The sequence below is a fragment of the Poecile atricapillus genome, chromosome Z (assembly GCF_030490865.1).
Source record: "Poecile atricapillus isolate bPoeAtr1 chromosome Z, bPoeAtr1.hap1, whole genome shotgun sequence".
Taxonomy (NCBI): domain Eukaryota; kingdom Metazoa; phylum Chordata; class Aves; order Passeriformes; family Paridae; genus Poecile; species Poecile atricapillus.
This window is the reverse complement of record NC_081289.1, coordinates 12415010-12428552: the sequence shown is the minus strand read 5'-3', so window position 1 is coordinate 12428552 and position 13543 is coordinate 12415010. Positions and strand designations below refer to the sequence as shown.

Below are 13543 nucleotides of genomic sequence, written 5' to 3'. Positions count from 1 at the left end.
TCTGTAAGCTGATCACAGAGCTCTTGCTGGCTTTACTTCTTCAGGACATTCATTGTGAATTTTTCCATGGGGAAAGGGAGAGAAGGGAGTCATTTTAGGCTTCGTGTTTTGTAGAATCATAGAAAGGTTGGTTGGAAGGGACCTGCACAGGTCATCTGGTGAAACCTGCTGCTGCAGGAGGGCTTGTTACTGGGCAGGTCAGATATGGCTCTGTCTATCCACAACTTGAAAAATCTCCATGGATGGACACTGTGCTAACTCTCTGAGTGACCTGCTCAAGTGAAAAAGTGTTTCCTAATGTACAGTATAATAATATACTATATGAATAATCATAAAGACATGAAACCATGTCTTTATGATTATTCTCCTTTGTAGTGTGCCTGGCACTACTGAGGAGAGTTTGACTCCAGTTTCCTTCTGAGTGCCCTCTGCATCATCACAGTATTCTATAGCTCACCCCTGCTCACCAGGCTGAACAAGCTCCTTAGCTCCTGAGCCCATCCTGGCTTGGTGCTTGAAACCATGGACATCTTGCCCATCCTTTACTCCACTATCAAAATTCTTAATATCCTTCTTCAAACAGAGAACCCAAAACCAAACTGGCCACTGTCCCTCTTCCATTATATACATATGAGAATATTTATCTTGGTATTTTATGAGGGTTAAGTTACTTTATATTCTGTAGAGCTGAGAGTTTAAAGTAAGAGACTATGAGTGCTTTCATCTGTGTCCCATGGCATCTATTTCCAGCTGGAAAGAGCTGCATTAACACTGACAGTTCTTGTATCCGTGCAAGGTAGTAGAATTCAAGGGGAAGCAAAAATCATGGCACTGCACTTATATTGGATAGGAAGAGAAGGCAGCAACATTTTCCTACATGAAAAGTGAAAACTTTTCCTGTAAACACTCCTGGCCAGTAAACATGTTATATAAAGTCTCTGTCTCAGCCTGTTTTCTGATGGAGATTAGTATATATTTTGAAAGATTAATATTCTTTCTTCTATTTCTGAAGGAGAAGTGAGCTTCTTCATAACTAAAGAAGCATTAGGTCACCATTTTTCCTATTCGTATTTCCCAAATACTGCAGCATTTCACATCTCCCAGTCTGCAGCATTATTCATAATGTTTTCATTACTGCAAATGTGAGAGACTCATACTGGATATATGCAGTAAATATAACCCTCTAAGGTATCTCTACAGCTAAACCTGAAATAAATTAGTTGAAACCTCCATAAACTGTTTTAATGGACACAATATCACAGAGACAGTACGTTTCAATAAAGTAATATTGTCAGAAAATTATCATAAAAATAAAAATTCAGAATCCAATAATTTAATATTGAGGAGATGAATTATGACTCTTATAATATTCCATTGGCATTACTTAAAATAAAACAGAATGTTACAAGCTAATTATATGGAGGAAATTACAAGAATAATTCAGTAAAATACTAAATCTGTGGAAAATCAAGCACTTTCTATATTGCTTTTTCAAGGTCTTTAGAGTGTAAGGCATCTAAGGATTTCTTTATACTCATAGGCTGTAAACAATTTGGGTTTTTTTATTCCAGGAAAGAGACAGCCCATGCATGAACAGCTACTGGTCTTTTACCACCTTCTGCAGATGTAATAGTTAGCAGCTGGCAGTTATGGGTGTCCTGTGCTCACACGATGCTGTCTGACTCTGATTAATCCAAGGTTTCTCCTTGCATCTGAAACAATTTCAATATAAAATATGAAATACGAAATATAAAAGTAATGCAGTTCTTTTAACAGCACCAGCATAAAAACACTGGCTAGATGGTGGCCCAATAAGAACTCTGTGTTCAGGCAATCCTCAGTCTAAAAAACTTTGGGTTTTTAAACACTTATGAAATTTTGTCTCATGTTTGCATTTGCAGGGTTTTTTGTATTAAAATTCTGCTTGAAATTATTTCTTGTTTCCTCATCAGTTATTAGAAATAGATTTGGTGGTTTCTCAATGTTGGTACTCCTCCATTGAGATCTATGCCAGGTACCCTCATGGTGTCCGTCTCCTTTCTTTCCTTCAATGTGTCACCAGTGTCAGCTTGGAGTTTTCAACCAACCATGGTCGCTCGTGGTCGCTGCTCCACATGGAGTGTTTGCCTGAGATATGTGCAGGGCCTCACCTGCCCCACAGCACCATCTACGCCTCTGAAAACTACAGCGGGTGAGAACATTCTCTGCAAAACTGAGATGCAGGATTAGGGATTAGTGAATTGTGGGTGGCAGGAGAAAGCAGCAAAGCACGCAGCTCTGTGTCATCATTCATTTTTGACTACCTGGGGACAGCAAGGAAGGAGTGTTCTGAGCTCCCTGGCTACCCCGCAATGAAACTTGAAATGTATGGGGCTGCTTCTGTGGTATAATAATAATTTTTTGATGCTAAAGAGAAATTACAAAAAAAGCTCAATTATGGACAGCATGTCCATAAGAGGAAGAAAACTTTTACCTTGTCAAAGCCACAAAAGTTTTCTTCTTTGTCAGAAAAAACACTACTCAAAGATGTATGTACACCCTCAGACACATTCACTCACATGGAATCCCAGTACTGGGTTACAGTGAAGCACATCCTCTGCACTTCTGCAGATGGAGACGGTTATTAGTGTCACTTTCTTGGATCAACCCTTCTCAATATTAAGTCTCTCCTCTACTGTTCTCACTGAAAAATGAACTGTGGCATTTTGATGCATTGCACAAAATCCCTCAGTATGCCAACTTCCATAACACAAAAAGAAAATGCAGTTGAAGCATTGCTATGATCTGGTGACACACAGCCCCTAGTCCCATGCAATTTTCATAGGAGCCATTACTCCTGGTGTGTGCAGGAAGTGCAGCCTCTGTGGATGGTAGAGAATGATGGCCCAGACAGCAGCATGCCAAATCCTCTGCACCACTCCTCACCATCCGAGGGTCTTCAGCAGAGTTCAGCCGCTACAGCAAAGGAGCTTATGGTCTTTGCCATCTTCAGTTATTCCTACAGGGGGAAAATGGCTGGGTTTTACAAAACAATAATGAACATTCATATATTGTATGAAAATACAGACTTATTTTTCATTTGTGTTTTCTAAAGCTGCTGTAAATTTATGCTTCATTTGAGAAGATTTTAAAATTAAGCTTCTCACAAAGCTTCCAGAATACATAAACATATCTGCAAAATATACAGTTGCTTAATAACTATCAGTGTAAAATGCTAGAGTCTGTGTTATGTGTATTTCAGGTGGAACAGAATAACTATTCCCCTTCCCAACGCTGCACTAACAAGTGACACCAGGATTCGATGGAGGCAAACAGGACCAATCCTTGGAAATATGTGGGCAATCGATAATAGTTAGTATTCTTATCCATGATCATGACACATAAGAAAAGTAAATTTTATATCCTGCTCTAAGCTCTATTTTCTACCACTACATGTCAATGAATTTACAGTTTGCTAAATTCCTGTTCTGTTTAGTTGCATTTGGTAGCACGTGCATTTTGAAGCTACAGAGAGATTCTGCCATTAGAAACTACAATAATCTAGTAGATTTTTTTTTCCCATTTAATTGAATGCTTTCCAGGAAAAAATATTGGTGGCAGGGGCTTAAAGTGACATTTATTATGTCTGCTTAGTCCTAATTACATAAATAGGTTCCACACTGGCTGTTAAAGACATATACTGCACCAGCCTAAGCAACAGGAGCAGCATCTGGGACATATTTGGCTTCTAGATACAGAGGACCATCTTCAAACAATGCTGCTACCAAAATACCGAAAAAATCTTACATTGTTTACCATATCTTCAGGGGAAAGTGCCATCTGTTTCAGGAAACTGTTCTTCTCTTAGAAAATTATTTTTCAAATACCTTTTCTTTAAATAGATGTGAAGAACTGGGAGAAGTTTATGTTGATAAATATTTTTATGACTTATTACAGAGGAAAACCAGGGCCAGAATTAAAAAGAAATACTTTAAAGAGCAGTAAAAAGTATTTAGGAGCACAGGAGTAAATGTATGAAATGCATGAAATGTATTAAATGATTGAAAGGGCTAACTAAGAGTAACTGCAAATTTTTTTAGCTTGCTTGTTAACCTTAATTGATTTGGAACTAAGTAAGCTACATTCAGAACTTGTTTGGTTAGATGCATGAAATACATGATTTAGAGATTTACCCTATACAATACACTGTACAATAGCCAGTGAAATTTTGCAGTAATTCCCTGTAAGGCTTGATATGGTGCCTAGGAATAGTAAATATTTACATTTTGCAGAGTTCTTAAAATATATTGATGACTATTATTCACAAGAAAATCTTGAAGCTGTTAAGGTAATATCATAAAGGAAATTTTGTCTCTAAAAGTAATGAAATTTGTTCTCTTAATCATAATGGGAAGTAGCATCATGTTAACATTCTGGATATAGTATTAATGCTTCTCTTTAGGGATGTGGTATATGTCAGAAAGGAAGTAAAATTAAGGGAAAAGATAGGTATATAAACATGAGAAGATGTCTGTCATCTTGGGTCTGCAAGGATGAGTTGCTGTCTAAAAGAAACGCAGACTCAAAGTGTTTGAGACACTCATTAAAGGTTCACAGAAACCACAGCAAGATGAAATCAGTCCAAGGATACAAATTCCTTACAACAGAACAAAACAAGATTTTGAAAATCATTTGACAATTCATTTATTTGCACAACCTTTGCTACAACCCCATGAAAGGGTGCTGCGTGTTCCTGTGTGCACAATCCGAGGAAGAGGTTTGCCAACCATCTTCCTAAAAAGAAAATCTGCTCTGAATTTGGGGTGCAGAACCATGACACAGGAATCAAGTCTTAAAGACATATTTCTGAGGTTTTCAATGCCTCCTTTGTTAAATACTAGTGACACTGAAGTTTACACTGGGAAAAACTCTTAAGTATTGGCAAACCACTCAAATTCTTGAAGAGAGGAAGATTTTCAAAAATTCAGAACTCTGACTTTCAGCTTCACAACTGTTTCCTATGTGAATTAAGTTTTAAATGAAATCTGGAAGCTGGCCATCTTTCAGAAACTCTGGAAAAATGCCAATTTCTGTAAAGTTTTTACATTTTGAATGACATCATTACATCTTTAACCCTTCTACTTTTACCACCCCCTCAAAAAGACCTCAAAAGACACAAATAAATCAAAGAGACAGAACTGAATTTTTGCACCCTGAGAAGTGAGAAAATCTAGAAATCACATGAAATCTGATGAGGACTTAGTTATAGAGAGTAGCTAACCTGGATTTAGAGTGTGTCTGCTAGGGAGAGGTGACACCCTGCTGTGATGGGCAACAGTATAAAACTAGGAAAAGGAAGAAGTACTGCTTCTTATAGATTATTTCAAATTGGTGGCTATTTCTTCCAAATGTCACGACGCAAGTGGATTAACTCCAAGTAACCTTCAGCAGAAAATATGCCACTCTTCATGGTTAAGGCCTTTTGGCATAATGTATTGAAATAATATTGCCCACAAGTTATGACTTTTCTTTATTGTAGTGCAAGAGGTTATACTGAGATTTTCTCATTTTTCCATCCTTCATATATTTCACAAAATGCCAACACTGTCAATTAGGAGTCATTGGAGGAAGATGAAGCAAAAGAGTAAAACAAGTCTAGTGTATTTTTGAGTACTTAGGATGGGCAATTTTGTTCCATTTAAAAGAATCAGTGAAACAGTATGATAATTAATAGTTACTTAAGACATATCAGGGCAAATTCTTATTCCCCTAAGTCCAGTGAAGTATATAGATTTCAATGAGAGAAGCAGAGATGTGGTTTTTTTAAGTCTACAAGACTGCTACTGGAATGTACCAATATATAGATTGGATTACATCTCCAAACTAAGATTAAAGGACTGTCAATGAAAAATGATGAAGAAGGTCAATGCCTACCAAATTATCTGATCTCATTCACAGACTTAGTAATTAAAACAGTACTAGTGGCCACAGTATTGTGTCTTTAGCCGCAGATGGACATGACTCATTAAATAATAAATTATCCCTGACTATCCTTGACACAGTCAAAAGCTTCGTAGCCTTTCATAGTCCTTTTCCAGGTAGTGGGATTAAGATAAATACAGTAATTGAGTGATCAGATCTGTACACTTTTTTGTAGTCATCATATTCTGTTTATCACATAGCATAACCATCCATTTAATTGATTTCTCTTCTCTGCAGTTTATATTGGTCCATCTTGCCTCAAATTCTGCTCAGGGCGAGGACAGTGTACTAGAAATGGCTGCAAGTAAGTGTTATATTCAGTACTCATGTTCAATTTCTGTCACAGAGTTCACTTGGTAGTGTGAAAGCTGAAGTGATTTTCATTTCAGTCCTTGCTCTTTTAGATGACTAAATATAAAAGCAGAATAATCCTCAGAATTCATAAAGCTCACTGGAAAGCTAAAGATCAATCTTTCTAAACAGCAGCATGCTTAATATGTATTTTAATGATTTCCTTCAGGTATAGTGTCTAACTTCCAGTTCATCTTAAAATGTGTTACAGGGCACACTGAAATGTCAGTGATGTATACTTTATGGTGGTTATAGAGGTGATTTATGACTTTATCACTTTTGTATTAAATGTTGGGAAAGAAATACAATTTTAATAGTTCTAATATCCCATAACCTAACATACCTCAAGGACAGAAGACCAGCATTCCACTTTTTTCTGATAGTCTGGCTTGTTAAAAGGGTTCCATTCTAAAAAATAAAAAGGTACTTCCTCAAAACCAGTAAGCACATTCTAAATATTGGTGTAACTACATCTGGGTATTAACAACAGTGTGACCTACAGGGCATTCTCCTTTGTAAATTAATTTCTTGTAACCACATCCAGTATGCTACAGATAAAAGCAAGTTTGTGATTTTACATAAGAACAACCGTAATTATGTCAGCAGGGATTTTGTTCCAAAAATTAATAAAAATATTTCTGTACTGTGTTATGTGTAGATTCATGGGGTGCTCATAAATACTTTTTTTTTTTTTAATTTGAAAAGTAAATACTAGCTAACAGAAATAATTTTCTATGCACTTTACCTAAGTGAAGTTCAAAGAGGTTCTTGGGCCTCAGATTTGAGAGGGACCTTGTGGGTATCCTCAGTTCATGAACACCTGCAGCCACCATGTTGGCTGACCACTGGCCACAGCCAAAGATGGGTCACAACCGTGTTTTCACCCTTCCTCTCCCGCAGGTGTGACCCCGGCTTTTCAGGGCCAGCGTGTGAGACGGCATCACAGACCTTCCCCATGTTCATCTCAGAGAGCTTCGCCAGCTCCCGCCTCTCCTCCTACCACAGCTTCTACTCCATCCGGGGCGCCGAGGTCAGCTTCGGCTGCGGGGTCCTGGCCAGCGGCAAGGCCCTGGTCTTCAACAAGGACGGCAGGCGCCAGCTCATCACCTCCTTCCTGGACAGCTCCCAGTCCAGGTGAGAGGGAAGGAGGAGTAGTGTGAAGCAAAGAAATGGGGGAGCCCCTCCAGCTACAGCCTTGTCTATTATTAAACCTGTTGTTTTAGCAAGGAAAAAAGCCTTTAAAAAACTCCTAGTTCCATATTTTAATAGTGATTTTGTAGCCTTGCCTTTTTTTTCCTCCTTCTTTTTAAACAACAGAGTCCAAAACAGACTGGAGGGAAATTATTGTACAGTTTGGATGGAAAATATGAAATGTTAATATCAAACCTGAGTGTCAAAGCCAAGTGCTAATTAATTATTTATAAGGTTGTGTTTATTTGACAGCTTGTGGCAACTGATTAGATCCATCCACTATCTCTCCCTCCCCTTCAGTGCCTAATAAATAATTAAATGCAGTAATGATTGGCATTTTTTTAACTGTATGTGCCACAATGTATTACTCAACAATAAAAACAAATCACATGTATAAAACCCCATAACCGATATTTATCAAAATTTGCCTAAATTGAGAAGATCTGACAACAACCTGGTTAGGGGAAAAACAAAACCAAAACAAACAAGCAAACAAACAAAAACCCAACAAGAAAAAACCCACAGTGAAAATGACACCCTGCAAATATTTGTGTAATTCTGGTGCAGGTTCCTGCAGTTCACACTGCGCCTGGGCAGCAAGTCGGTGCTGAGTACCTGCAAAGCACCCGACCAGCCCGGAGAAGGAGTGCTGCTGCACTACTCCTACGACAACGGGATTACCTGGAAACTGCTGGAACACTACTCTTATCTCAACTACCACGAGCCAAGGTACATGCACAAATATTACAGAGCATTATTTGTATGCAGTTAGGCTGGTTGTGGTGGTCACTGCAATGTGGCGACTGAGTACGTGGTGCAAGAGGGAATAAAGAGTTTTTATTGCACTCTGAAAGTTACCACCTATCTTTAAAATTTTGCAGCTGTTCTAGGCACTTCCCATTTTGTCATTCTATAAAAATGAACACATCGCTTTAATGGCCTTCAAGTCTCAGGTGATACAACAGAACAAGCTGAAGCAGTGCAGGATGAGGGATAGGAGTGTACTTGTGGGAAACAGGGGCACGTCTCTTCCCATGGAAGCAGCCACTTGTAAAGAAAAATTAACATAAATTATTTGTAGCTTTGAAGCCATAGATACCCTCACTACACCATCCTCTGGGATTAGGAGTTTGCAGGCAGCACAGGACAGCTGAGACAGGATCTGATTGTGGAGATCTCTGCAGGATTGTGAGGATCTCTGAGGTCAGCAGGAAAACTACACCTGCTCCCACTCCCAAGGCACTTGCATGACTTCATGGCTGTGCCTCTGCCTGGGCTGGGCTTGGTGCCCTGGGAGAGTCTGCTGGTGACCATGCCTGAGACTTGCACAAATCAAAAAGAAGTTGAACAAAGAGCTCATCTCATCTAGCAGCACCTATGTTTGGTGTCAGATTAGAGAGGAATGTATCTCTTGTATTTAGAGAAGGTGTTCCTTACTGATGCGTTTGTGACACCATCCACCCAATTTTGTAAAGCAATACAGAATCAGGAGTCCCCATGAGCATGCCTGTAGCAAAAGCCTGGAACACTCTGGTCTGGATCTATGTAAACCCTCTCAAACCTGGCAGCAACCACCTTCACGGGGTGCAGCAGCAGAGCCAATAAATGCCAATTAAAGGAGATGCTCTGCAAAAGGGCCCAGAAGAGGCAGAACTGACAGTGGCATCACTGGACTCATTCCAGCAGGTCCATTTCCTGCCCAAGGGTAGCTTTGATCTGGGTGTTGCCCTATGTCCTCTTCCCTTCTGAATGCAAGGAAAACATCTTAGTCAGCCCCAGGGGTGGAACTGTAAATAGCCTGCAAGTCACTTTAGCTTCACATAACTTTCATTATTTATATTTATCGAGCTCAGGTGAGTGCTTTTTTAAAAACAAAAAAAAATTTCCACATCTTGTCAATAACTCAGTACAGAATTGCAGTATTCAAAGTGTGATTAAGAATGTTCTAATGGAAAAAAAACCCTTGTAACATTAAAAATATTTCCTTGGAGCTATAAGAAATACTCAAAAATGTGAGAGGAGGATTGTATTTGATAGAAATATATTATAGACTTTACTTTTTGAAGTTCTAAATGTTTCCAAAGAAAAGATGCCACAGACTAGAACACTTATAAGTCTTCTTCAAAATTTCCTTTGCCTGCCTTCATTATAGTCACATATATATTTTATATAGCCCTGTTTCTAATTCTTAGATTCAAGATTACAACTGTAGAAATTATATTTCCCTAAAGGTTTTTAATATATAGCACTATGAAATTTTTATAACTAAAAGGAAAATACATATTCTGGTGACTGATTTTAGTGAATTTTAGGATATAAATGTAATAAATAACATAGGTGCCAGAGACTTTTTTAGCTTTTTGAGGTTAGGTATGAAAGACAATTCCTGTTGTTCTGACAAGGTACAGAGCAAAGTACAATACACACAAGTTAGAGAGATTTTGCCGTGGGAGATGATAGATTAGATAGATAGATAGATAGATAGATAGATAGATAGATAGATAGATAGATAGATATAGATATAGATATGCAGTCCACTCTGGGTAGACAGAAAAATGACATGCATTCAAACCTGAAACTTATGCTGGCAATAATTATGAACAAAGCTTCACCTTTTTATATAATGTTGTCTGAAAATATCAGCATTTTTAGTAACATAGATGGACTGCTGCAAAGTTTGGCAATCAGTCTGTATCCATGAATTTAATTAATCTTCAGTCATACAAAAAATAATTACACATTTAATGTTCTGCTGAAAAGGTGCATTTAATCTGCTAACATTTGACAGCTGCATTTTTCTTCTGAGCAGAACAGCGGTGGCTTTTCAATATTAGGTATGCGCATAGCTTGAAAGAATGAGATCAGAGCAAAGGTCTCCCAGCTGGTTTTTAAGAAATTTAATGGTGGCTGGTAATGTAAGTAGGAACACTTTTCTTCTCTGCAGCAGAAAAGTCATTAGCAGGAATCCCCCTCCCTCTCCATCTATCTCCAACAAATCAAAGCCAGACAGGAGTTGTTACAACTGGAGGTGTAGTCAGGTTCTGCATACTAACATATGTGCCATACTTGGTGGTTTACACCTACATTTTTAAATTGTGTTAGCTTAATCCCCTGGGATGGGGAATTTATTTTAACATGTGTTAAATATTTTATCATCTGATATGCGTGTCTGTGGTGTATATCATGATTTAGGATTTTCTGTATATTTCTGTCTGTGAAAATTAGTGTCCACGTGGGCAAGCTTATGAGGGTTAAGAATGAAAGGGAAGATACAGGCATCTGAGGCAGCCACCAGCAGAGAAATATGCCCTGGATTATGGCAGATCATTAGCTCACACAAGAGCCAGGTGCTTCCTGCTGGATACAGTGCTCCTCCTAGCCAGGGTACCAGCTTTCCTCAGGTTCACACCCCCGCATCATAGCAGAAAAAAACATGGTTCCTTTTGGCATCAGTAACAATTTCTTGTCATCTGTGCCTTTAAAAATGAACTCAAAAGGTTATAGAGTTGCTTCTTAGGAGGGAATCCTTGATAGAAAAGAAACCCTTGTGGTTTAGTCAGGTGCCAGAGAGCAGTGGGGCTTGGTCTTTCTCTTAGAAGAGTATGGAGTCATTCAAACATCTTTATTTGAGTGTAAATGAAATGTACCCACCAATTCATAAAGTGTGTACTGTGCTGTCCCGTGCCACAGGGACACAGCCACATCACCTCTGGCTGTCCCTCCACATTTCTCTCTCCAGTCAATGGATGGCAGAAAGCAGCTCCTAGAAAAGCCAGACAGGACTTTTTGAGTGCTTCCCACCTGTTTAGCCAAGCTATTTGAATTTTTTCTGGTTAATGGATTTATTTATTCTTCTTTAAAATGAATGTGACACTAAACAACAGTATTATAAATCTACTCTCCACAAGGATGTTGTAGCAAGTCATTTTTAAGAGTGTGGGTTTTGCACTAAGAGTGCCACAGGTGCAAGACTCTTTCATATGCAGAGAACAAAACACTACAATAGGCAGCTTAAAAAGCCTTGAGTCTGACAAAAATTTAGTATTAGAGTATAAAAAGTTGCTTCCAGTTTACCTGATTTATCATTTTATCCACATTTCTTCTAAGAGAGAAAGAAAAATATCATCTACTTGATGAGCTTGCTGAAAACCCTTTAGCCAGCAAGTAATTGTACCTCAATGGAGACAAATGTCCCTGTTGCCAGTCTGTCTCACAATTGACGTGGCTGTGTGGGGTACCACGGTCCAAGTGATTTATGGAGCTCTCAAGAAAGTGTCATTGCTGTGGCAATTAATGCATACTCCCTCCTGCAGTGTATGAAAATTGCTCCTGGAAATTAGATATTACTCTTAATTTTCTTTGCAGTTTGTCAATTCTAGGTGTGTTGACATAGCTGCCATGACAAATCAGGTGGCCTTGCATACCAGAAGCACCTGGGACTCACCTCCAGTTGCATCTCTATGCAGCTATAAAAAAGGAGTGTCTGCCAAAAACACTACACATAATCACACTGTCTGACAAGATGAACCTTTCCCATCTTATTCTGGCAATTTACAGGGGTGGGTTCTTCTAGGACAAGAGCACCATTAGAATGATGTCAATGCTATGCAGGAAATAGTGCAGATGTTTACAAGATGCATATCTTGAGATCAGGATAGAACCCACTGAGTCTGACAAAGGGAAACTGGAATTCTTAAATCCTTGCCAGCTCATCATTCCTTTGTTAATTTACACCTTTAAATTTACTGAGAGCTCCAGAGTGGAAACAAAACCTGCAGATTTGGTAGAAACTCTTTCTGGTGGCTTTTGCACATGACTAGTTTGCAGTAAATTAATTGATTGCCCAGAGAACTAACAAATCCCCTGTCACTGGTAAGAGCTATACTGGCAGATGCTACAGTATTTGTGGGCTGAATTTACTCCATGATTTTTAGGGTCAGGCAGGAAAAATGACCGTAAAATACATCCCCACGGAATTATTACAAAATTATTGCAAAAACTGGCAATAATAACTTTGCTTTGTTCTCCAGAATAATTTCAGTGGAGCTGCCTGAAGATGCAAGGCAGGTTGGCATCCAGTTCAGATGGTGGCAGCCATATCACTCTTCTCAAGGCGAAGATGTGTGGGCAATCGATGAAATCATCATGACCTCTGTGCTTTTCAACAGCATCAGTCTCGACTTCACCAACCTGGTTGAAGTCACACAGTCTCTAGGATTCTACCTGGGAAATGTTCAGCCCTACTGTGGGCATGACTGGACTCTCTGGTGAGAAACATGTATTCTTTCCTGTTCTGCTTTTGTTTTTCTCATCTATTCATCCTGCTAAAGATCAAGTGACTCCTGGAAATGCATTTATCTGGCAGCTATTTAGAGTAATAATGTGATCACCCTCACATTGTGGACAAAAATACAGTCACTAATCTCATTGCAATTAGTAGTATGTTTTTCACCTCATGGCACAGATTTATGTTTGATGGGAACATTGAATGTAGCATTCTTTTCCCATGAAATATTTAAAGATTATCCTAATTGAAAAAAAAATCAGAAATGTTTCATAATCTTCACTTAAAATCCAGGCAGGATAATATGGGTATGCAGGTAATGAAATAAGTTCTTAAGTACAGACTCTGAATATTTTGTAAGTGCTGTTCAGATCTGTGTACATAGCCATTATATTGTAATTCTGAAAGTAAAGGCAGCAGAATATAGGCAGAATGACATTATCCATTTGTAGTTGCTTTGTCTGGTATTATATACACTTAGGCATTTGCACTGTGATCAGCATTATAACATATTGCAATGAGGCCTCAAATGTGCTGTGTATTTAGAAACAAAAGCAAGAAAACTTCACACCTCTCAAAGGAAATAAAGGCAAAAGAAGCAAAAGAAGGGAAAATTGTTAGGATTGCATAAAAATAAGCTCTTTTTACTAAAACATTAACATGCTTCACAAAAAAAAAATCTGGAGCACTTGAGTGTAACATTTGGAATTAATACAAGGGAAGCTCAATTTAATCTGTGTGTTTTGATTAAAACCA

At 38.4% G+C, this 13543-nt stretch overlaps 1 protein-coding gene across 2 annotated transcripts in view; it reads left to right on the top strand.

Annotated features, from left to right (window-relative positions):
* Positions 1-13543, top strand: part of LOC131592824 (reelin) — a 273205-nt gene that overhangs the window by 169719 nt on the left and 89943 nt on the right. For both annotated transcript variants that reach the window (XM_058864623.1, XM_058864624.1), the window contains exons 15-20: positions 2063-2191; positions 3242-3351; positions 6199-6265; positions 7213-7446; positions 8071-8232; positions 12534-12770. In XM_058864623.1, the coding sequence (XP_058720606.1) occupies positions 2063-2191; positions 3242-3351; positions 6199-6265; positions 7213-7446; positions 8071-8232; positions 12534-12770 (939 nt within the window). The remainder of the gene's footprint in view (positions 1-2062; positions 2192-3241; positions 3352-6198; positions 6266-7212; positions 7447-8070; positions 8233-12533; positions 12771-13543) is intronic.